The sequence below is a fragment of the Euleptes europaea genome, chromosome 8 (assembly GCF_029931775.1).
Source record: "Euleptes europaea isolate rEulEur1 chromosome 8, rEulEur1.hap1, whole genome shotgun sequence".
Taxonomy (NCBI): Eukaryota; Metazoa; Chordata; class Lepidosauria; order Squamata; family Sphaerodactylidae; genus Euleptes; species Euleptes europaea.
This window is the reverse complement of record NC_079319.1, coordinates 43868748-43894472: the sequence shown is the minus strand read 5'-3', so window position 1 is coordinate 43894472 and position 25725 is coordinate 43868748. Positions and strand designations below refer to the sequence as shown.

The 25725-nt window shown below is 43.8% G+C and overlaps 1 protein-coding gene across 1 annotated transcript in view; it reads right to left on the bottom strand.

Annotated features, from left to right (window-relative positions):
- ATP6V1H (ATPase H+ transporting V1 subunit H) overlaps positions 1–25725 on the bottom strand; it is a 49771-nt gene that overhangs the window by 1842 nt on the left and 22204 nt on the right. The window contains exons 7-12 of the mRNA XM_056854036.1: positions 21677–21774; positions 19598–19790; positions 18591–18769; positions 15433–15558; positions 11776–11877; positions 6658–6771 (exon numbers count right to left, since the gene is read on the bottom strand). Coding sequence (XP_056710014.1) covers positions 6658–6771; positions 11776–11877; positions 15433–15558; positions 18591–18769; positions 19598–19790; positions 21677–21774 — 812 coding nt within the window. The remainder of the gene's footprint in view (positions 1–6657; positions 6772–11775; positions 11878–15432; positions 15559–18590; positions 18770–19597; positions 19791–21676; positions 21775–25725) is intronic.

The window sequence follows — 25725 nt, the reverse complement described above, 5'->3', positions numbered from 1 at the left end:
ATTCAAAACATTTTCACCAGGCTGAGTAGAAAACAATGAGTATTCAAAATCTTGCCAGTTTTATACATACCAGCATAATGTTAAGAGGCTGGAGGGGGGGGGGACCCTGAGACTTACTGAACTTTAATTAGATTGTGTGTCAATGTTTAAAGCACCATTTGCTCCAATAAAGAATATAAGAGAAGCAATTACTGTCATCTGCAAACAAATGCCATTTCAACATTTCAAATGCATGAAATGCTAAACTGAAAAGCTGAAGAAAAATAAATTATGGAAGAGGTACAGTGCAGGATTCCAAAGTGAAACCCCGGAGCCAAGAAAGTACAAACTGCTGATATCAGCGGGGAGATAACCATGCTCCATTAAACTCACTGGTGGAGACATATTCAGAATACTCATATCTGACATTAAAATATATTTATGCAGATCTGCATGGTTGTGGGAGCTATTTGTGAACAGAAAAGCAGACATCTGCAAATTTGTTAACGTATACTAGCACTGCCATCCTAAGCAGAGCTGCCTCCTTCTAAGTCCATTGAAGTCAATGGGTTTAGAAAGGTATAACTTTGCTCAGGATGGCACTGTAGGTCACTCTTTTTTCCCCCCAAGTCAAAATAAATGTAAATTTAATGCAGAAGCTGAAACATAGCAAAAGAGAAGGAACATTACACATACCAACATGCTTATTTCTGAAGATCTCTTAGTAAATTTATTTTATTTATTTTTTATGACCCATGGGAAAAAGTTTTATTATGTATGGGCTGACATTAGTACACTGTACATTATGTTGCAACCAGAGTTTACATGCACTGTAGGTCTCTTGATCACCAGGGGTGCTCAGTCGTTGCTTCGTTGTTACCAAGGCAGTTCCATGATGCCACAATTTTTTTAAACCAGCTAAATGCAGTGTTATCTTTAAAAAGCATTTTTAAAAATATTTTCAGAGTACAAGATCAAAGCTTTGCAAAGCCTGGCTGAATCAATAAACTTCACTCCACCATGCAGGCTGCATTATTTATGGCAGTGCCACTTGCTAATGATTTAAGTTAGGAGGGGAAAGGAGACTTGATGATCCTGCCAACCACAGCAGAGCCCAGGCAAGCCACTATGACGGGAGATTTACTGACCAAGCGTTAATTAGCACCCCGGGTCTCTAATGTCCATGGTAACATAGAATAAAATATGTAGCCACCAATGAGGGCTTGATAAGAAAAATATGAGATGAGATAACTTAACAAATCAATGGTCCAAGAAGCCTTATTGAAAAATAAATGCTTGTTCTATAAGACAAACGTGCTGATGGGGCATGGACTGACAAGAGAGGCAACGGCTGCTGCAGACAAGCTCCAAAGACTGAAACCTACTTCCAGATCTGGGAAAGGAAAGGCTTGGAGAGAGGAGAGGTCCCTCTATGGTCCAAGAAGCCCATCCAGTTGTTTCTGCTGCTCTAGGAAAGTCCTACTGGTTCTACTACACTGCACAACACCTGCACACCAGTGAAATCCACCTATTTAAAAAGACAGGGCAAGAAAAAACAGCTTGCCGTTACTTAGGACGTTCCCCCACCTGCTATCTTGTCTCTCCTGAGTGATGAGCGGCTGGCTCATTGCCTCCCACATGGCAGGAAGAATGAACGGTAAAGCTCCGAGCACACACAAGCCAGCACAAGTACATTTCCAAGGAAGTCAGGTATGACAGTTACCCACTTCCTTTTTCACTTTGAGAAACAAGAATGAAAAGGAACTGCTTGGCTGTCTGTCCCCTCCCCAGATGTTTAAAATGTATATAGATATATTCTGACCCAGCCTAGGAAGCTGAGGAACCAGGAAACCCCTTTGTTGGTATAATGTTTGAATATGGCACACACGAGCTGCTATTAATTCACAATACATAAATTTTTATTTCACTTATACTGGGAAAAGGTCAAGTCAGACTGTCAGGGAGGTTTCAGGTTTAATCTGGACAGATGAAAAGGCAGCAGGAATGAGGGAAGCATCATATAACTATATAAAATGGATAGTTTGTCACAAAAATGTAGCTGTTTTGTTCTATAGACAGGTGTTTGTAACTGCTGAGATCACTTGGCTGTCATACCTTGTGTCAAACGAGCATAAGTTTATTTGACACAAAATTTCTTGAAGCAGGAACATACACACAGGTTCCAATTTTCCTTCTTTAACACATGACAGGGATCATCCCCCTTTCCTAGGAGCTATTTCCCTCAGGGAAAGACTACAGGTTTCACTTCCTTCTTTCAGGATCCTCCTCGATCCTTCACTCTCCTCCTTCTCTACTCCCTCCATCTTCCTTCCTAACTCTCAAATCACACCTACTAAGAAGGGACACAGTGTCGTATCTTTATTTGGCTCCCAAGGAGTAGAAAGATGGTAATAATTTGTAATAATCTAACACTGACATCAATCAGGCTAGTTAGCTGCATTTGCTGTCATTTACCCATCTCACAATGTCTAATTATACAAGGAGAACCATCTCAGATGGTTCATTTTGAACTTCTATGGATTAAATTGCTACAGATGAAAAGGCCTAATGTTCTTTCATTAAACCTGAAAGTCTGCTTTATTCCCCTTGTCTAAAAGCCATCTGTGGCAACTGTATTTAAATCCGTAGCTGCCAGTTTCAAAGAGAAGGAGGTGTGTGATCAAGGCAGACAAAAACATAAATCCTCCTAGAATCCGTATGAAGAATATGCTTTAGGACAAGATGCAGCAGATATGTACTGATCTTTAAAAAAAATTCTGAGTAAGTTCTCAAGACCAGAGCATTACATGATCCTCCAATTCTGATCTGCCTCTTATAAGCAAGTCAAAAGATTCCACTGACCAATGTACACAGCTTGTGCAGGAATGGGGAGAAGGAAATATATTTTACATTCTCTTTCTAGAATCTGCATCTTTAAAAAAAAATCCAGCCTCAAGCCATCAAGTGCTTCATGAGCGTTTTATACCAAATGCAATCCGTGTGGCAGCCTGCACTTTTTGCCCTGCGCTATATCAGGTCCCTCTGTGCAAACGCTCACTATTTCCCCCACCCCAATATGTCACGGTTCCTACCCTAGATGACATTAAGACAATTTTTTTAAAAAAACACCTTGATTTATCCACTACATCACTGCAGGAGCCTTTTAAAATGAAAATTGTATTCAAAATTGCTGAATTAACACATGATTAAATCGGGGAGGGGATGGCAGAATTAATCACCCATGCCCTTTCTAGAGTAACTTTTGGGTTTCTGACTCAGAAACAAAGATTTGCTTTATATTCTTCAAGGCCGTTGATTGAGGGGTGGATGAGAGGCTGTCAGACACACCAAAGCCAGTTCATCCTCCAAGGGCCGGGAGCTCAATGGCTTTCTTCACTGAGTCACACGAGTCTGTCTCAGAATATGAAATGCAGTATTGAATAAGCTTTCCTGGTCAGTTTTACCCATCAGTTTGTTGTATTTTAATCTACTAGCTTGAGGGGCAGAAGGGTGTTTGATATCCTACATAATAAGTCATACTTCAATACATATTAATGCTTGAGGGCCAAAATGCCAGTAATCTGTTATAACGGCAGTCTACTAAATAGCTGGTAGATGTGTAATATAGTAGTTAGAGCAGGGGTGTCAAACATAAGGCCCGTGGGCCAGATCTGACCCCTTGAGAGCTCTTATCTGGCCCATAAGCCAGCCAAGGAAGCCAACCCCCCCACTCCAAAGCAGGGCTGGCGAGGCATGGCTCGGCCCAACCAAGTGTTATATCTGGTCCTTGTAACAAATGAGTTCAATACCCCTGGTTTAGAGTTATAGGTCATTTAGCATGGGAGTTTTACCTGAAGTTCATTGCTCACTGGACCCGCACTTTTCTGTTGGGAGTCTCTGCACCAGCAGTTTCCAAGCTCAAATCAGTAAGTATTTGAATACCCACCCCTTGAAATGCTGCTTCGTAATTGGCTGTAGTGAGAGAAAATTTCCCTCCCCATCCAAACACAACTGCTGCATAAAAAAGCATTTTAAGAACATAAAAAATGGAGCAATCTGAAAAGAAGGGGGGGGGAGAAATCCAAAGCTCGGTTTTAAAAAGCCTTTCTTCTGCTCAGAAAGGGCTCTGAGGAAGCCGAAAGCATTTGAATCCCCGCCTCTGGGCATGCTGCTTTGTACATGCTGTGAGCGAAACTAAGCTTGCGTGTCCCACACTTTGCCTTATGCATGGAGATTTCAACCAGGCTGAGCTCAGGGGAGAGGGAAGAATCGGATTAACAGAGGAACAGGAAGGTCCAGGATTTGTGAGGGCTGGCAGTGAGGTCATCTCTAATGGAGGGACAACTCCGAGAAACAACCAAGACAGACGGGGGGGGGGGGGGGAGGTAGAGAGGGAAACGTGAAAGTACCCATGCATAGACAACCTTAGATTAGATCTGGGCGACCAGGTTTGAACCCCTGCTCTTCCATGGAAGTTCTTTTGGGCAACCTTGGGCCAGTCACTCTCTCAGCTTAATTTACCTCATAGGGCTGTTTAGTGAGGATAGGACAGGAGCGCAGAAGGGCGTTTTAAGATATAAAAAGGTATATGAAGACCTGGATCTAAGGTCAAATATATGCACTGGGCTGAGTGAAGTGATTCAACTGAAAGTCACTGAGGACTTCATTCTGCTGGAACTGGCTTTCTATATACATATATAACCTGGGGGAAGGACAGTGACATGTGCCACTTGACCAAATATCATGGGATGTATGGAGTGGAAGTTATTTTAGCACAACAGCATTACAGCATCAACACCTGACCAACCCACACTTATTGCCAGTCTTGTTTTATGTGTGCATGTGTATAAAATGCTGTCAAGTTGCCACCGACTTACAGCAACCCCTCATGGGGTTTTCAAGGCAACAGACTAACTGAGGTGGTTTGCCATTGCCGTCCTCTGCATAGCCACCCTGAAATTCCTTGGTGGTCTCCCATCCGAATACTAACCAGGGGCAACCCTGCTTAGCTTCTAAGATCTGATGAGATCGCGCTAGCCTGGCCATCCAGGTCAGGGCCCAGTCTCACCACCATCTGTAAAATGTGGATAATATAATATACTTAACTGAGTTGCTGTAGAGTTAGACCGGCAACTGCCTGATGTTACCAAATCTATTTTCTACTGATTAATGGGTATTTGTGGATGCCATTTCCCCTTGGTTCAGATACAATATGCTCTTGTGTGTGTATTTGGCTTAGCACTTCAAGTGCAAGAATAAAGCCAGAGACGTGAGGAAGAAATTTCTCCAGGTTCAGAACACTGCAAAGGCAACCTGGGAGCAAGTGTGGGATCACAACAACATAGGAAATTAATGGCTCAGGCAGAAGTATCGGTCAGACTCCATACTTCAAAAAATGAGTTCATTTGCAAGAACAGCAGCCCATTCATTTCAAAGGCGTCTTGCTAGAACACTCTATGCTCCAAATAGCTGAAACTAGGAATTTAAATGCAAAATCACAATAAAATTACTTATTCCAGAGAGCTAGCCACGGTAGTCGGCTGCAGCCAAAGATTTTGACCATGCTTACACGTTACATTAATATACTGACGAGATAATACATAGGACTGCTTGTGATAAATTTCCAAACGTGATTCATAGTGGTCTATTAAAAATCAAAAAGAGCAGTGAATACATCTCAAGGTTCCTATTTCTCAAAAGCCCTTGCTCCATAGGAGCGCTTTGGAAAACAAGTCATTTCAGCAGAAGAGATTTTACAGAAGCAATTGCTCCAGTGTAAGAATGATAGTAGCCCCTCCTGATCCTTGTAATGACACCCCCACCAAAAAAAAGAATGAAACTGTGGTTGCTTGAGCCTGAGATAGGAAAGGATGCAGTTTTGTCACAGCTGTATATGCTGCTTATTTTGACCCTTTAAAGCTGGGAGGGGCTGTGGCTCAGTGCCAGAGCATCTGCTTGACATGCAGAAGGTCTCAGGTTCAATCCCCGGAGATCCACTGCCAGTCTAAGTAGACAATACTGACTTTGATGGACCAAGTCTCTGGTTCAATACAAGGCAGCTTCATGTGTTCATGGAAAATGAAGCTGCAAAAGTACTGCTGTGGTCAGGGTCAGTTCAGGCTCCCGACAGCTGAAGTAAAGAACTGTGCCCCACTTTTCCCCTAATGGCAGCATGGAGGAAGATGGTAAAAGAGGAAGGGAAGAGAGCTGATGGGTAATATTACATGAAGCCATTTTTCTGTTAAACATTCGCAGTAAAGATAAATGCAAAAATACTACTTTTCTATTCTCTGAAAGGTTGCTTGCCACATTATTTTGCTGTAAGCCATTCTAGTGGAAACACAACTTAAGTCAACAAAATGAAGCATTCCAAGTGCCAAAGGAGAAGGGGGCCCCTCAGAATAAGCCTAAAACCTAATTCAACACTATTCACTTACATTATCTTTCTGAATCAAAAAAAAAGAGGAAATTGGTAGCAAAACCAAAACCAAAAAGCCTGATAATTTCATTCAATGGCAACATTGCTGACATTTGCTGAGCTCACTCTGAAAATTAAAGCCCGTGACAGCTCTTGTTTCAGTGGGGGAAGGCACCAAGCCTACTTAAGTACTGGCCCTTTAGGCATCATAAGAAGAACCCACGTTGGCAACCCAGAACCAGAAAAGAGTCTTCACGTACCAGTTGTGGACCATCAGCTTCTGCACAGCAAGCAACGCATTATAGCGCACCTGCTGGTCTTCGTGATGCATGTGGTTCATTACGAGCTGTTTTCCACCGAGCTGCTCAATCACTCTGTTGTTGTTGTTGTGTTTAAGAGGGGGAAAGGGAGAGTGAAAAATCAGAGAGAGAAGAATGGTAACGTATTTTTTTTTTTTGTAAAGTTCCCTTCCGTTTGGATTAACAGCAGGCAGAAACCTCCCCACCACTTGGCTGTGCTGAAATCCCAGTATCAAGAACTGGAAGTCCGTGCGAACGCCTCATGGGCCCACCTCGTTCCTGAACTCTGTCTCTTAGGCCCTATTCAGATCACCGTTCTAAACCAGATGTCATCTGTTGTTGGCCCGTTTTGGAATAAAGTGATACAAAGGTGGGTGTTCATACAGCTCATCTCAGTCCGTCTATGAGCCAACTCTAAAGCTCTCTGGCTAGTTCAAACAGCCCTGCAATTGTTTTCCTGCCTCTTTTGAATGTTCTGAGATTTGCATTATAGCGGTATAACAGAAATCTCAGAACATTAAAAAAAAAAAAGCCGGAAAAGAACACACCAGCAAAAAGGTGGGAAGACAACCACGGTCCTTCCCAAAACGCTCCAGGCAGTTCAAACAGCACACTGGAGCAATTCATAGGCGCAAGGAAGAACTGAAAACAGTTTTCATAAAAACCGGCTCAGCCTCGCTTTGTGAATGGGACACAGGCGGCTTTGTCTGAACAGGAAAAAAAAATCCATTAGCCACCAGGAACCAAACCGGTTATGTCTGAACGGACACAAAAAATCCACTAGCAACCTGCTGCTCAAACGGATTATAAAGGCAGTTTGAACAGGCCCTTTGGTAGCTGCCTATGGAACCTTGCCCCCGAGCCCGCTTGGCTGGCCTGGCAGAGCAGTCTTCCTTCTCTTGCCTTCATTATACACTGGAAGCAACAGGCTACATTTAAGGAAACCATCCCCGAAGCATTTTAAAATCCTGCCCTTTTAAAACCATATCAGCCCAAACAACTAGAAATCTCAAGAATGACTTTTGACACTGCCCTGAAGATTTTAGCGAGGCAAGGTGAATGTGTTCAAAAACTATTATTTGTCTCTAAACAGTCATCCTGAATATTTAACATTCTCAACTTTCACAGCAGGTTACATAAAAAGGGCGTTCTTGCCAGAAGCTCTGTCCAGCATTCTTGAAGGAAAACTAAAACTGCAAAATGAAGCAACCCAAGCCTATGATACTAGTTCATAAACTACACCATATGGCAATCAATACAAGCAGAAGACAAGAGGTTTTTGGCAGAGAGATTTTCTGCCGGGAGGCAGGGAAAAGAAGCAACGCATCTGTTACTTAATGCCTAGGACTAGATGCATTAGGTAGTGAGGTTAAACTTGCTCCAATAAATTAGTTCTGCTTGGGAACCAAGGGGCTGCTGGAGGAATTTTAAAATTTTAGCAGACAAGTGTTCATGTCTCAGATGGTGAATTAAAGCACTACGGGTTCAGAATAAGAGCAAAAAAGAAAGTCAACCACACACATGTGACACCTGGCTGAATTAAAAATGGCAGGGAGGCAGAATACACCTGTCAGTGACATCGGAGCCATTGTTTGTGGCTTCCTAAAAGCACCTGGTTGGCCACTGTGTGAACAGACTGCTGGACTTGATGGGCCTTGGTCTGATCCAGCAGGGCCTTTCTTATGTTCTTATCCAATAAGTGCCTACAGCTCTTGAACAACTACCATCCCCGCCGGAAAGGGTGTGATGATCATTTTTTATTCAACATGAGCAACTGCTTTGCAGCAACTGCAGCTAGGGAGACTTGCTGAGAGACTTGCTGGAACACAGACAGGATGGTGCTGCTGCAGTCGTCTTGTTTGTGGCTTCCTAGAGGCACCTGGTTGGCCACTGTGTGAACAGACTGCTGGACTTGATGGGCCTTGGACTGATCCAGCAGGGCCTTTCTTATGTTCTTATGTTAATATTGTCTAAACACTAAAGCTGCTACGAGGGACACTTCACTTGGTCTCCTGCTATAAGTCCAGCCTACCAAAATATCATCTGCAGCCTGACTGTGTAGAATGGAATATTACCAATGTGAAGGATTTCTAATTCTAACCAACTCTTCCCCTCTCAGCTTCCCTTTTCTCCTTTGACCCAAGAATCTCCCTACTAGGCTTGTGCCCAGTCCTGTTTCTATCACAAAACTCTCCTTCTGTATCAAACCTGTATTCCACCTGTTATGTCAGTACAAACCTGCAGCAGAAGCACCTACAAACTATTGACTGAGAAGAAGAAGAGTTGGTTTTTATATGCCAACCTTCTCTACCACTTAAGGAAGAATCAAACTGGCTTACAATCACCTTCCCTTCCACCCCCCGCAAACAGACACCCTGTGAGGTAGGTGGAGCTGTAGCTCTAAGAGAGCTGTGACTAGCTCAAGGTCACCCAGCTGGCTTCATGTGGAGGAGTGAGGAAACCAACTTGGTTCACCAGAGTAGTGTCTGCCACTCACTACTCCGGTTCTCCAGATCTGAGTTCACCGCTCCAAACCACCGTTCTTAACTACTACACCACACTGGCTCCCAGCATGGAAAAGTTTCCTTCCTGACTGGAAAAGTTTCTTTCCTACCTGTGTTTTCAAAGCTGACAAATAGCTCCATGGACCCCTTTGCTCTCTACCCATACAACTATCTACTGCCCATATGACAGGCAGTTCATGGATACACAGACTCACAAATGCCCAGGGAAAATTCCCCTAGCAAGAAAACCTGCTTCTTTGGCACCCCTTGCAGCCATGTGAGTGAGTGTGTGTGTCTCCTTTTTGATATGGTCATGTTATATTTGATATTAAAGACCTGTGACTTGCTGTTCCAAGACCAAACTAAACAGGAGTTAACCTTCCAAATAAGGCTTCTGATACTCTGAAGTTAGAATTCTTCTCAAGCCTACATGTGCATGGTCAATGCTGACTTTTTACTGCAAGTATGAAGCAAGACGCCCTGACCTGGATGGCCCAGGCTAGCCTGATCTCATCAGATCTCAGAAGCTAAGCAGGGTCAGCCCTGGTTAGTATTTTGATGGGAGACCACCAAGGAATACCAGGCCTGCTGTGCAGAGGAAGGCACTGGCAAACCACCTCTATTAGTCTCTTGCCATGAAAACCCCCAAAGGGGTCGCCATAAGTCGGCTGCGACTTCATGGCACTTTACACACACATGAAACAAGACAATATTCCTAAACCTAGTTTTCAGCTGGTTAAAAAAAAAATACTACATCTTTGAGTTAATTAGCAAATATGCTGTTTAGCAGAAGGTATTTTGTAGACCTCTTGTTCAAGAATATCCCTTCTATTTGTTACCTGACTTCTCCCCTGAACTGTGCAAAAAAGATTCTGCAAAAAGAGATCTGAATTAAAAGATAATTCACCTTTAGACAGCTGAACACTGACGAGCCTGCTATATATAGGAATTAATAGTGCCTTTTCTCCAATCTTAAAATGCAATTTTAATATGTAATCTGAAAGCTGATCTACATATCCTCCTACATCTCATAATCATGTAACAACAAGTGTTCTCTGGGGAGGAATCCTCTGGATAAACTAAGCAAGAATATCTATGCCATAGGACTATTTGCTTCTCTTTGTGTCTGCCCCAGCTAAGGAGGGAACCTTGTAGCTGCAAACCAGGAGGACCCCAGCCTTCAAAAGAACACACGTACAGAAAGTGGCTAGTCCCATTTCAAGGGTCTACAGGAAAAGGTGAAACAGCTAAACCTGAGGAATAACAGATTATATTGTCTAACAGAAACAGCATACTCGACTACTGCACCTAAACTGAACTACAGGAATAGCAGTATTGGGAGGTTTAAGAGCAACCAGTAAACAACATGTTCCACGGACATTTAAAAAGAAAGAACACTACACTAAAACTCCAGCACTGACCAAGTGTCAGCAATTTCAGATGGAAGAATAGTACACCTGCTAGAAGAAGAGTTGGTTTTTATATGCTGACTTTCTCTACCACTTAAGGAAGTCTCAAACCGGCTTACAATCACCTTCCCTTCCCCTCCTCACAACAGACACCCTGTGAGGTAGGTGGGGCTGAGAGAACTCTAACAGAGCTGTGATTAGCCCAGGGTCACCCAGCTGCCTTCATGTCTAGGAGTGGGGAAACACATCTAGTTCACCAGATTAGCCTCCGCCGCTCAGGTGGAGGAGTGTGGAATCAAACCTGGTTCTCCAGATCAGACTCCATTGCTCCAGACCACTACACCACACTGGCTCTCTTGCTACATGGTCACACTGTCTGCTACACAAGTCAGAATTATTATTTAATGAAGCTGCCCTTACACAGGGATTTTTCACCACAAGGAATGCCAGAGGGGCCCTGATTTAAATGGGAGCATCTACATGACATAGTGCTCCATCTGAGCATCACTTGGGGGGGGGGCGCTCTTGGGGCTTTCCCATTTCATTTGGTTCCAAGGGAAACCTCCTTTGATCCAATTCCCAGGTGGAACTGTGAGGTGGCTGAGAGTGGAGCATCCATGAGGACACTCCTCTCCAGCCCATATGGGAAGGAGGGCAGAACTAAGATCTGCCTTCAAAAATGGCACAGCTAAACTCTGCATTTCCTCCCCGCACCCCCTTCAGGCCCTTGTAAGGACTCTTTCCTGCCAAGTCACACGGCAGCTTTTCAGTGTGGCTGGGAAAGAGGGTCTCGCTGGGCTGTGGAGGGTCCAGCTGGCCTCTGTTCTGTCTGTCGTATCTGTGCAGAAGTACAGACACAAATAAAGGGGGAGACAAAAGTAGTGGCAGGAGAGAGAAGCATAGGGACAACGGGACATATGGATAGATGCTGTTCTCACCTATTCCCACACCACTTGCTACAGTACCTAAGGTGGGGGATTATTCTGTATTCCCAGGTGGAAGCAGCCTCACTTTTCAAGAACTGTGTAACCGGCCTCGAGTCTCAGTGAGAAAGGCAGAATATGAATGAAGTCAATCAATAAATACATCTGTCAAGTCAAATAAACCCTTCCACGCAAGCATATGGTTTAGCCATTAACTGCAATGCAAGATGAAGGCCTCCATACCGTTTCCCTCGAGGATAGTGTCGGACATATTCTCCCACATCGTGAGCAGCTACAGCCAGGACCTGAGGGTCATCCGATACCTCCAAGAGCTTTGTCAGAATTCTAAAGGATTTCAAATAGACAGTGAGCATTCTCTAAAAAGAACTAGATTAAAAAGAACTAGAACACACACACCCCGCCGCCTTCACTCAGCATCACTGTAAGAAAGGCAGAAATGGCCTATTTCAACCAATATCTTTTTGGATTTGCTTAATGATCAAGTTACCTTGACCAGCACTATTAATCATGAAGCGTATACAAAACTAAGCTACCCAAAAGACACAAAGCCTGTAGCCAATAATCAGAAGAGAAGCAGAGAACAGCAACCTAGTGTGGCAGATTACTCAGAGTGCCAAATTAGAACTGGGGGATCAAGACCTCAAATCTGTACCCTGCCATGAAGCTCACTACATGATCTTGGGCCAGTCATACACACAATTCATCCAAACCAACTCCATGGGATTGCTCAGAGGCAAAAATGGGAACAGGAAAGGGGGGGGGGAATCATGCCCTGATCTCTTTGGAGCAAAAACAAAATGTAAAAGTTTTGCTGATGCCATTGCCCAAGAAGATTATACAAATAAATCTAATATGCTGACAAGCTTTACTTCGAAAGAAATTCTTAGTTTTGTCAGGGACCAAAAAGCTCTAGTTGTGTGCAACATACCAACACAGAGATTCACAACGCAACTCCACCGAATGCTATTTAAACTCTTTTGAGTAAATTTAGTTCTCTGCAATGTTTCTAGACAGTCACATATTTTGAAAAAGAAGTTAAGCAGCAGTTATAACAAGTCACGGGACCACAGGCTCGTAGGCAATGGTGTTCACAGCACTTTAACTTGCTTTTTTTTTTTTGGCTGGGCAGTTTCAGTTGAATTTTACACTCAAAATCTGATACACAAGAGGCAGAGAAAGATAATGGTTTTGTTTTTCATCTCTCTTTTCATTATATGTACTTGGATGGATAAAGAGTCAATCTTTTTTTTAAATTAAGCTAGTTCCTGTTTGTATGAAAGCAAGTCAACATTATCTAGAATAAGTGATTTACTTCATCCTTAGCAAAAACCTTTGATCTTTAAGGAGCATCATATATATCTACAGTCACTTTATTTCTAAGCAGAGATACCAAAGCACCAATTAAAATATTATGGATACCAGAATGAGTATCACATTTTGAACAGACAATATTTGAACTTCCAGGGAGGTGTATTAAACTTCACTGAACACTTAGCCCAGATTCAAATGTTCTGAGAGTGATATGGTTACTGATGAAAAAGCACACTTGCACAGAAGCTTCCTATTAAGCCATTAGTTTAAGTAGATGTTCTGCATTCAAGCATTGTTAAAAGAGACAAAAATATGAAACATAGACTCTCCCATTGCTTCCTACAGGCTCTTGAATGTGAACATTTATACACACGTTTCAAATGCTGAGATGACAAACCTTTGGGTTAACGAAGCAAGTATGGTGCTATGACTCATGCTCCAAAATACTGTGAAGGGGCCTAGACTGAGAGGTTGTAGTGCATAGCTTGAGAAAAATTAATATTGTAATGCCCTTGTATAGAGCTATGTTGAGGCCCATCTGCAGTACTATGCACAGTTCTGCTCTCTATACCTCATGGGGTGGGGTGGGGGAGATCCTGCAGAACTGGAAAAAATGTGCAGAAGAGAGCAACCAAGATGGTTAAGGGGTTTTCTATGGGTGCTTTTCAGGCTGGAACTTTTCAGTTGGGGGGGGGAAATTACAAAGGGGGACACGATAGAGGTTCATAAAAATTATGCAAGGGATGAAGAAAGTGGACAGAGAGAACCTTTTCTCCCGCTTCCATGATACTAGAACTTGGGGGCACCCAATGAAGTTGATGAGCAACAGATTCACGATGGTCAAAATGTCTTTACTTAATAAGTAATTAATTGTGGAATTCACTGCCAGCAGACATGGTAAGCATAAGTGACTTCAAAACAGGATTAGACAGATTCACTGCGAATAGGTCCATGAATGGCTACTAGCCATCATGACTAAAAGGCGCATCCAGATTTAGAGAAAGTAAAACTCTGAACAGCACTAGGAGATAAAAATCACAGGAAGGACTATGCCCTGACTGTTGGCTACTGTGTGAAACAGGATGCTGGAATAGATGGACATTGGTGTGATCCAGCAGGGCTCTTATGATCTAATAGTGAGAAGTTCCACATGGGGGAAAAGATGGTGGAAATGCACCATGTAGAGAGGTCACAACACTGGGGTCAGTAAAGAACTAGAGCAACTGTTGGTATGATCATCAACCTATGTACAAGTCATCAAAAGAAAAAAAGGAGGAGAGTGAATCCAACATTTATGAGTAAACATGTATAAAATTGGGCTTTGTATAGGATGGCTGTGATCTGTTAATGAAATCTTTAAGATTAGACCCAGTCTGATAATGTCAGAAAAAGCTACTTGCCTTAAGATAAATTGCTGGTAACCTGCATAGGATTGACCACTGCAGATTAAGATACATTCACAAGAGATTAGTTGTCGGAATTAAAAATTATGAGTTTATATCTTATTAAACAATATATCTGTGACTGTAGTTTCATTTTTGCTCCTAACCCACACAGGAAGACGATTAACACTTAAAGATCACATGGGAGCATTAAGCCTAACTTGTGAGGACAATATGACAGACAAGTGGGGGCCCGCGAAACTTGCTGGGGGAGGAATCCCATCTCCCCCCCATCGCAGCTCCAGACCTCCTCCTCCTCCCCCAGCCCCACTCTCTCGATGGCTTTCCCAATGCTGCATCGGATGAGCAGAGCCAGGCCTCCCCCACCCCCAACCACTTACCTAAAAGCCTGAGCGGCTCCAGGCATCCATCGCCGCTGCGGCGCAGTCTGGGAGCTACTCCTGGAGTCTGCCTGCCACTGGCACGGCCAGGCCCAGCTGTCTGTGGCACAGGCTGAAGACAGTTGTCTGCACATGTGCAGACAACGCTCTTTTAAAAATCAGGGAGATTTAAACCCCCTGGCCTTTTTTTTTATTTTTTATTTCAGATTTTTCTCAGGGGCTTCCCTGAGTCTGCAGAAAAACCTGTTGGGGTGAGTGTGCCCCCTATCTGCAGGTTTAAGTATCCGCAGGCAAGGCACACACTTCAGAATTAGATATATGGACTGCTTTTATGGTGTATAAGGTAACACAGAAGGTACAACTTATACAGGGGGTTGGAATGAAAATTTCTCTTTTGAGCTGGCAGAAGAGGCCACCAGTAGCACAGAAACATTTAAGCCAACTCCAGGATGTCTCATTGCACCTTTGGGTAGCTACAGGTTAGGGCATTTTACATACAAAACTCAGATGCAATACAGCATGGGGGCATGTAGCTAAAAGGAAAGCAATCAATTGTTCCACTGGGCGAGGACAAAGTCTTGGGGAGCCTCAAGTCATTCTTTGGCTCTAGAAAATAAAAACGCAGGCCCTCTATCTAGTGCTGCAGCTATTAATATCCAACTGAACTTTGGTTATTTTGAACAACACAACCATTCCAACTGTTTTGTTGTTGTTGTTGTTGGTTTCAAACGGAGCAAAAAACAACAACAACACAGAAGTTTTTGAGAGTCAGAAGAAGAACTTACTTCAATAGCTCATAGTTCTTTTCATTTAATCTTGCAGCATTCTCTCGCCAGAATTTCTCCGATTTGTGCACAGGACTCCACTCTAGTCTTCCCGACTTAAGCTCCGAACTGTACTCATCAAATGAGCTGCAAGGCAGAGAGAGAACACAAAAGACAGAAAAATAAATCTGATGTGCATAAATGCAGTAACAAAATATGGTAGGGTAGATGCAAACTGCAAAGCTCTAATTAAGTTTGCAGATTTATTTATCTCATTTATCCTCTATAGCTTTCTCCCCAATGCAGACCCAAAGCAGCTTACATCATTCTACTTTCCACCATTTTACCTGCACAACACCCCTGTGAGGTTGGTTAGACTAAGTGTGCATGACTGACCGAAGTCATCCAAGCACACTTCCAAGGCAAAATGAGCATTCAACCCTGGATCTCCCATTATTCTGGTCCAGTACTCTAACCACTACACTACATTGGCTCCCTTCAGATTTAAGAAAAAGGAAGGTTCCACTTAAAGCTCCCCAGCACAAGAAGCTCTGTAAAGATTACTGCAAAAGTTACAAAGTCGCATTTAGAGCCACAATAACTATGAGAACTTGCAAATATTCCAACCTCTCAGTTAACAGGCAACATAAAAGAAGAATTGGTTTTTATATGCCGACTTTCTCTACCACTTAAGGCAGAATCAAACTGGCTTACAATCACCTTCCCTTCCCCTCCCCACAACAGACACCCTGTGAGGTAGGTGGGGCTGAGAGAACGTGACTAGCCCAAGGTCACCCAGTTGGCTTCGTGTGTAGGAGTGGGGAAACAAATCCAGTTCACCAGATTAGCCTCCGCCGTTCATGTGGAGGAGTGGGAAATCAAACCCGGTTCTCCAGACCAGACTCCACTGCTCCAAACCACCGCTCTTAACCACTACACCACACTGGCTCTCCAGAAGTATAATAGTGTGACAATAACGATGTTAATGGCTTTAAATTTGAACCGGGCATCCTAAGGACTACCGACTCCCAAGTTATCCTACCAGGCTATTATGATCTTCACTGGACCAGCTCTGTGTGCTTCTCCCCACTCCCCTCTAAAATGCGAGCACAGAGCTTAGAGCAGTTCCCATTTGAAAAACTTGCGGCCTGCAGCTTGGCATCTACTCATTTGAGTTTGAGGCGCTGGATGAAGACAACTGTGCTTTTCCAAAGCTTTCGTGGTGGATAATGTTGGGGGAGGGGTTCCCTGTCCTCTTGACTTCCTGATACTGCATTGCAGTCATACTGCTGAACGTGGATTTTATCGAGGTGGAGGGTGATCGGTTTAGATGAAAACATTAAGCATGTTAACCAGACAAAAAACGCAGCTATCCAACTCGCCACTCATTAAAATAAAGGACAGAATCTCGTTAGGGAAAGTTTCTCCAATTAGCTTGTAACGTAAGGCCACTGGATGTGTGACTCCCTGTAACAAACATTCTCATTAAACAAACATCTTATTTGTCCAAGAAAAAAAATGCTTGAGGCTGTGAATCTTGCTGGCAGGTGCTATTGAATCGTGCTGCAGAGAACGGTTAATTGTCATGCTAAAGTGACCAAATGCCTGCAAGAAGGATACTAATACGATTAACTTGGAACTATAATTGTTGTAACCTGCCCTGAGCATGGCCTTGGCCAGGGGAGGGCAGGCTAGAAGTATGAAAAATAATAACATATAATTGGTACCTCCAAGCTCTTCCTTGCTCAGAATGCCATCACACTAAGAAAATCAGCATGTAACTACATTTTCAGGCTGCTTGTCTGCTTATCTGTTTCTACAAGGGTCGGACAATATGAGCCTTATGCCTCTGCCTTAAAGAAAGATCACAAGCAACACACACTCCCTGTCTTGATTCGTTTCAAGCTGTGTTTAGGCTGGGTTATGGGACTGAGACTTCCTTGGTTGCCTTCGTTGATGACTTGATTGAGAAAAGGACAGGGGCTGGGGGGCTGTCTAATTCTTCTTGATCTCTGTGGCTTTTGATGGCACTGAACATGTCATTGGAGGGGGGACACCCCTTTGAGGTGGCTCTGTTCTTTTTTAGGGGGAGGTTCCAGAAGTTAGCCTCGGGTCATTACTACTTGACTCCATGGGAATAAGCCTCTGGATTCCCACGGGGTTCAACCTTATCACCCATGCCTCTCAACATCTACAGGAAACTGCTGGGTGAAGTCAGCAGGAGGCATGGAATTCAGCGTCACCAACATGCAGACTGCACCCACCTCTGTTTCCCCCTACCCAGGTGGTACAGGCCTGGAATCAGAATGGAAGGTGAAATTCCCGTAGATGGGATCATTTTGTGCTGGAACGATGAGATTCACTGCTGGAGAGCAGTTCTGGATCATCTGCTGCTCCTGGACTCCCAGGCGGCAGCAGTGGCCAGGGACACCTTTTATCAGTTTTGACTGATACGCCACCTGAATCCCCTTTTGAAATACCAAGACACTGCTGTAGACATCCATGCCTTGGCAACCTCTAGATTAGGCTAATACTATTTCTTCAGTCTTTGTATATGATCTGAAAACTCCAACTAGTGCAAAATGCCACAGCCATACCCTTGTCTGGTGTGAACAGGAACAAATATACCATATCACAATAGTGAAACAACTGCACTGGCTTCCTATTTTTTCCCCCAGGCCAGGTTAATGGTACTGACAATGACCTTGAAAGTCCAAAATGTCACAGGCCCGGTCTACCTCAGAGTCTACTCCCATGGAGAGCCTTCTCCTCATGCATGGCCCAGGGTGGCTCTTGCTCCAGGGGTTATTTTGTAGGGAAACCGGGATAAGCTTCACATGCAGCAGGGCTTCCTTCATAAGTGACCCAGAGTTCTCCATCAATACAGCTGTCCTACCAACGAAGAAACACGGTTTTGCAGGGTTTCTAAGAGAGTATGATGCAATGAGTTTGTCGACTGAGGTTTCACACCCTCCTTGTCAACTGCAATCTGAATAACTGCACTCATCTTTAATTATCATTGTGGCTTTAAAGTTGTTTTAATGATATTAGGATGGCTGAACACTATTTGTTATATGCCACTTGGAAGTTTTTGAAAAGGAGCTAAGAAATCTAATAAATGAATTTGCATACAGAATTTGCATACAGATTCCGTTACTAAACGCCACAGGCAAATTTACCTGAGGTCCTGGACACTCTCCCCAAGTTTCTCCAGTAGAAACTTGATATCCTCACTTATGTCTTCATCATCATATTTCTGTTGCTCCAAGTTCTCCAGCTGCTTTAGAACTTTGCACTGGATCATAGCAAGAGCGTACTCTTGGCGGGTTTCTCTTTCAGTAGACTTTTCTAGAAGATTCTGGAAAGAAAACAAATAACAAAACTTCTTCATGAAAACCTTGACTACCACCATTAAAGGAGACTTATTGACTCCTCTGCACTAACACAATCAAAGGGCACTATATACGTGAGTCATCCCAATCACTTCCAACTTACATACTTGAAGATGGTCCATCAAAATAAGCTATGCGAACAGGTGGAAGGAGCTGAGACAAGATGGTGGACTGCAGTTCAAGCAGAGACCACCCTTCAAGATACCACCTGTAACTGCTCGGTATTTTTTTTTTTTTTACTATTTCAATTATGGAGCTCAGGAGGACATTTATTAGGGCAATGGCACTTACACCACAGCTTGTAGAGGGCCACATTTGCAGTTACCATCAACCAAAGGAGTCACATTTAATTCCATCCCCAGCATGAGGCCTGTACCTCAGGGAGGCTTGGTGCTTAGCCATTCTTTTGGAAGCTGCTGTTTAAAGGTGGGAACCACATGCCAAGCACAAGCCCCACTGCGCAAGGGTCTTACCCACTTTTCTGAAATCTAGGGCAGGTGCCACACTGTGGAACAGTGCTCATGGAAGCAAGAAGCTATATTATACTGGCTGACACTATTGGCCCATGCAGTTCAGTATCGTCTATTCTGATCGACAGAAGCTCAGAAAGAGAACCGTCCACCCCCATACCTCCTATCTGAGACCCTTTAACTGGAGGTTTGAGGGACTGAACTTGGGACCTTCTGCATACAAAATGTGTGTTCTGCCTCTGAGCTACAGCCCCTCCTGACTTTCCTTCCATAGTAAGAACATTTCTCTGTATAAAAGATTTCTAGTCCACACCTGGAACTCACCCGGAATGCTGCAAGGATGATCCTGGTTACTTTTTCTTTCACAGACTCCTGAAGAATGTCTGACAAGACTGGGACAATATTATAACGCCGCAAATATTCGCACATTTGAGGACTAAATGCCAACAGCCAGACAGAGAAAATCATCTGATACTGGAGCTGGAAGCCACATTTGTTACTCAGCACGCCCATGATACTGGAGGGGGGAAAGGTCACATGAAAACATAACAGAAGCATTTGTGATCTTAAGTGTCCATGTTCCCAACACCCTCTTACAATGTCACTTGCCACCAAAAAACCCTCCAAAAGACTAAAATATCACAAAGGGTAAAGCTGTTCTTTTTCCAAGGCCATTTGGAAGCACTTCCGTCATGAGTATCAGCTTAATGAGCACTGAAATGTCCACACACTGCACTTGTGAAAAGGTTCCCTTATGATTCAGCAGATAAGACTCTAGACAGAGCCAAATAGTAGACAGTCATTTAGTCCAGATCATCCTGGGGAGCTTTGGAAGGGCTGCCTCTGCTTCAGGATTGTACAGAAGAGCTTTGAAATTTCAACAGGAATTGCAAATTTTAAAAGATGGTCCTATTTCAAGGTTTTATGCTAGTGTGCTTTCAAAACACAGCTCAAGGGGAAACAGAAGCTCTGAAACAGACAACTTCTTTGCTGCACTTCAGTCTTGTGTTAGAAAAGGATTTAGGAACAACAGTTTCCCCCTATAACCCATAATTTATCTGCTGTGCAATCCTAAGCATTTACTCCAATGTAAGTCATAAGAATGCAAGGTTTTGCTCCTATGACTGCAGGTGAAGTTGTATGTGCACTACAAACAGTTCCTAAAATTAACATGGCTTTCAGGAATGGGACTGTGAATTGCCTGGAAAGGCTACTGAAAGTTCTGTTCAAGACCCCTGGTTTCCATACAGGACTATTGCTATGGTTGCGCCGATGCTAAAATAATACAAGTTCACTTGCCTGAAGGGGCAAGCTGCATTAAAGGGACAAGGGACAGAGTGACAGTTTTAGGGTGATGTGTAACTTGGGAAATGCAGTCAGGCAGTGTAACATTCACTAAACTAAATAAAATCAATCAGCATCCATCTTCTGCTGGAAGACCAGGTTTTTGCCCCAAGGCACCAAGCGACAAATCGCCCCAAACACAAACTGTGAAGTGGGGGACCAGAAACAGGGAGTAAACCCCAAATTGTCATTGGTCTGTACCAAGGAATTCCCTCCAGTATGGAATCACTGAAAGAGAGATGCCCCACAATGTACATCTTTGACTATTCTTTATCTTGTCCACACAACACAGGGGAAATGAGCCTCACCAAGCTTATTCAGAGATGGGCGGAGACTGACCCATCCCTCAGCCAAGGACCATGGGAGGATAGTCAGCAAAATGTAAGTTAACTCTGCTTAGTCTGTTTTAGGTTTGTTTCTCTCTAGTCAATCCTGTGATATTTTTTCCTTTGCTGTAAAATACTTCCTAACTATTTGTGCTTCCTGTTTAATTCTTTGTTCAAAGTGTTTGATCTTGGGAAAGAGGGACTGCCTTGTGTAAAGGACTCCAGCCCATGTAAACCCACAGACTGCTAAGCAAGGAGGGGGAGACCCAGAAGGGAGGGAGGGGTGGAGCGATAGCCAGGAAGGGGAACGCACCTAGCCAAGGGGACCAGAAACAATCTTTTCTATTATACCAGGAAAGTGCCAATAACTGGAATCTCTCTGGTGGTGGCTGCCACCCTAGATTTGATCCAGTTAGGTGAGCAAAGCCAAAACTGGGCAGAATGTTCCCCGCAATGCCCAGTTCCTCAGCAATGTAGCTCAGGCACCGAGCCAAGGGGCAGGTGGAAAGGAATGAGTAGGTTGCTAGGGGAGTGAGGTCATGACAACTATAACCTCCGGAATTCTCTGAAAGACAAGAGTATTACATTGTTCTAGGATATCCACGTAAACATGCTCGAGAGGATTTTTTTTTTAAGGAAGGCCAAACTCAACAGTCTGAAGCATCATCATCACTTGGAAAATATGCCATTTGTATGTTAAAAGTTTAACTTCTTCAGTGCATCAAATACTCACCAATTCACCCCATCAGATTCCACCCAAGCAAAACGATATTCATTGACCCTCAGCATCAGCTGCAGACATCCAGCGACACACTGCACATATTGTGAACTCTAAATGAAAGATGGCAAAATACCGTTAAGAAATCCTAATTTACCATGCCATCCTGCCAAAACCGAAAGAACAGTTAGGAGTCCTGCAGGGCAGACGCCTATGCCTCCTTCACGGGAATATAAAATGAGCTCATTGTTGCTAGTGCCTGATGTTTTGCCACAGTTGGATCCAGTTGCTGTTGCAAAAAGCATCCTCAATCTTGTTTACCAATTCATGCAGTCAGGCCATTAATCAGTTTATTTATCAGTACTCTGGCTCAAACTGGCTGCAGATAGTGCCTCAAAAGAAATAGAAATACACTTCAGTCAGTGCTAGTTACAACCGCGTGATGAATTCGGAACACCTCAAAAAGCAGGATAAGATCAATGCCACATCCAAGCTTGGCTAATTTCACAATATTTTTTCTGAGTTGGGCCCTGCCAGCTTTCTCGCTGGCAAAAGAGGGAGGGAGGAGGTGAGCCTCTTCTGTCAACCAAAAAGGTTATGCCAGGGATTGTGGGACCCATTGGGCAAGAGCCATACAGGACAGGGGCTGCAGCAGGGAAGGAACTGGGCGGGACTGTGGAAAATCTAACCCTTTGTTCTCTTCATATTTCTTGTCTTTCCCAAGTCAGTTTAGTTTATAAAAAAAATGAAAAATACATCACAGATGATCAGCACAGACAGCAACTTTGAAAATAATGACAGGAGTGACTGAATTTACTAGCAAACCCGCGTTGACTGAAATGTTAATAAACAAAATGACAACAAATACGTATTAGCTTAAGACACTACTGTTGGCAGATTGTGTTCATCCTCTCTTGTCCCTGTATAAATAGCATAAAAGCAAAAATATGCAACGAAGGACATATGATTGAATGGGTAATGCTTCACTTTCAGAAGCAAGAAATATTTAGAATTAAGAGCATCCGCTTTATATATCTCTGGGAAAGGTTCCGAACAGGTAAACCAGAGGCTATTCTGTGAGGCTGCATCTGTATTATGAAACATACGTTCCTCAGAACTATTACAGAATTGCTACTGTCAACTCACCCTCTTACAAAGGACATCTTCCTATACAGCTTTTATTGAATCCTTGAACTTCAAATCAATTAGCCATGACTCTGTCCTCTATGGCACGATCTCCAGGTAGGAAAAAATGCTGAACATCAGTACATGTGAAGCGAGACATCAGCGTTTGTTTTGCTGCCAGTTCGCTGCTTGGAAGCACTGTGACAGCATCCCAATGCACACTGCTACTGTTTGGGCTACTGCCTAGTAAATGTCGGGATGTGACATCACCCCATGGGTCAGGAATGACCCGGTGCTTTCACAGGGGACCTTTACCTTTTAAATATGGGCTCAGATTGGAAAGTGGACCTTTGTCACATATCTAGGGTGCACTCACCTGCTCAATAACACACAGTAATACATACATGAATCTGGTACAAGCGTCCACTAGAAAACCCTCCTCTGACACAGCCCTTCGTGTGGTCAAACTGCCCATCCCTTTCCTGCACAATTTCATGTTGGTCTCCATAACCCTGGGAACAGATGCCTCTATAAAGTGGACCTCAAGGTAAATCACAAGAGCCCCAAAAGCCGCATGGCAGCTAGTAGGCCCATCTGATGCCTACATCAGCTTCAAAAGCAACTTACACCAAGAGGTGTCAGAGATCAGGCTAGATTGCCTGCCTACAGAAAGTTTAACAGAGATTCGAATCCCCACTCTGCCATGGAAACTTGCTGGGTGACCTTGGGCCAGTCACATGCTCTCAGCCTCGACCTCCCCTGGCAAGTGTTTGGATGGGAGACCTCCAAGGAAAAGCAGGGCATGACAAGGAGGCAGGCAATGGCAAACCACCTCTGAACATCTCTTGCCTTGAAAACCTCATGGGGTCATCATACGTCAGCTGTGATTTGAGAATACTTCACACACACACACACCGTTTATAATCCTTCCGTTTCCACATCCTGGAAGTGGAATGCTGTAATTTGTTTTAACCATTATCCCTTTCTCCTTCAAGGCTGAGCCTCAATGATTGAAAAGATGCCATGAATGATCCAATAATAATATTTTTAATGACCCATGACAGTCCACCTCCATTCCAAGATTATGTGGCCTGTATCTGATTTGAATGCTTTAATTTCTTGAGAGACATCTAGTGGCAACACTCAGTACTACAGCTTTGAGACAAATGGAGTGTCACTCTTTGAATGCAACTTTAATATTTTTAGCTTTTTACTACTGCTGATCCATAAGTCTTACAGTGAGCAAATACATGACAAGTGATGTCAAGGCTGAAAGAGTGATTTTTATGAAATGCAAGATTTGCATAAACATGCCTCTTACGTTCTTTGTAGAACTCATATAACATCCCCCCTTCCATTAACTATAGTGAATAACCAGAGAAAATATTGTCGAAGGCTTTCACGGTCAGAGTTCATTGGGCTGTGTAACCGTGGTCTTGGTATTTTCTTTCCTGACGTTTCGCCAGCAGCTGTGGCAGGCATCTTCAGAGGAGTAACACTGAAGGACAGTGTACACACCCTCATTAGCAGATTATCTTGATACTTACAGGACAATGATTAGCACATTACCTTTGATACCTTTTGCAGGACAATGATTCAGCTCAACCCAACCCCTTTCTGACTATATATTACTCTTCCTACACACTTGACACTGAGAGACACTGTCCTTCAGTGTTACTCCTCTGAAGATGCCTGCCACAGCTGCTGGCGAAACGTCAGGAAAGAAAATACCAAGACCACGGTTACACAGCCCGGATAACCTACAAGAACCAATAACCAGAGAGTTGGCATTTTAAACATTGGAACTGTTTCTGCCATATCCCTAAAGACAGAATGAGTGATCTGTCGAAGTGGTTTGTCCTCTGAAAAAAAGAATCAAGGTACAGTGTTTTAATACAAGTTCAGGAAAAACCTGCGCTCGGGCCAAAGGTCTTTTTCATAAGAACAAAAGAACATAAGCCACTAACAAGACGAGTGCAGCAGCACCATCCTGCCTGTGTTCCACCGCACCCAAAATAATAGGCATACTCCTCTGATACTAGAGAGAATAGGTATGCAGCATGACTAGTATCCATTCTAACTAACGGCCATGAATACCCCTCTCCTCCATGAATATGTCCACTCCCCTCTTAAAGCCCTCCAAGCTGGCAGCCATCACCACATCCTGGGGCAGGGAGTTCCACAATTTAACTATGCATTGTGTGAAAAAATACTTCCTTTTATCTGTTTTGAATCTCTCACCCTCCAGCTTTAGCAGATGACCCCGTGTTCTAGTATTATGGGAGAGGGAGAAAAACGTCTCCCTGTCCACTCTCTCCAAACCATGCATAATTTTATAGACCTCTATCATGTCTCCCCTCAGCCGCCGTCTTTCCAAGCTAAACAGCCCTAAGCGTCTTAACCGCTCCCCACAGGACAGTTGCTCTAGTCCCCTAATCATTTTGGTTGCCCTTTTCTGCACCTTCTCAAGCTCTGTAATATCCTTTTTTAGGTGTGGTGACCAGAACTGTACACAGTATTCCAAGTGTGGTCTCACCATAGATTTGTACAAGGGCAGTATGATATCAGCAGTTTTATTCTCTATTCCTTGCCTACCGTATTTTTAGCTCCATAAGACACACTTTTTTCCTCCTCAAAAGTGAGGGGAAATGTCGGTGCATCTTATGGAGTGAATGTGCGTCTTATGGACCCTAGCCCAGTCCATAAGACGCACATTCTAGCCTGGAAGGATGGCGGGCGGGGCACACAGAGCCGGCTGGGCGCGCCAGAACGACGCGAGCCGGCGTTCCCCACCCCGACAGCCAGCTGGGAGGCGGGCGGGGTGCACAGAGCAGCCCCCCCCCCCCGCCTCCCAGCTGGCCTTTGGGGCGGGGAATGCCGGCTCGTGTCATTCTGGCGCGCCCAGCTCTGTGCGCCCCACCCGCCAGAACGACGCGAGC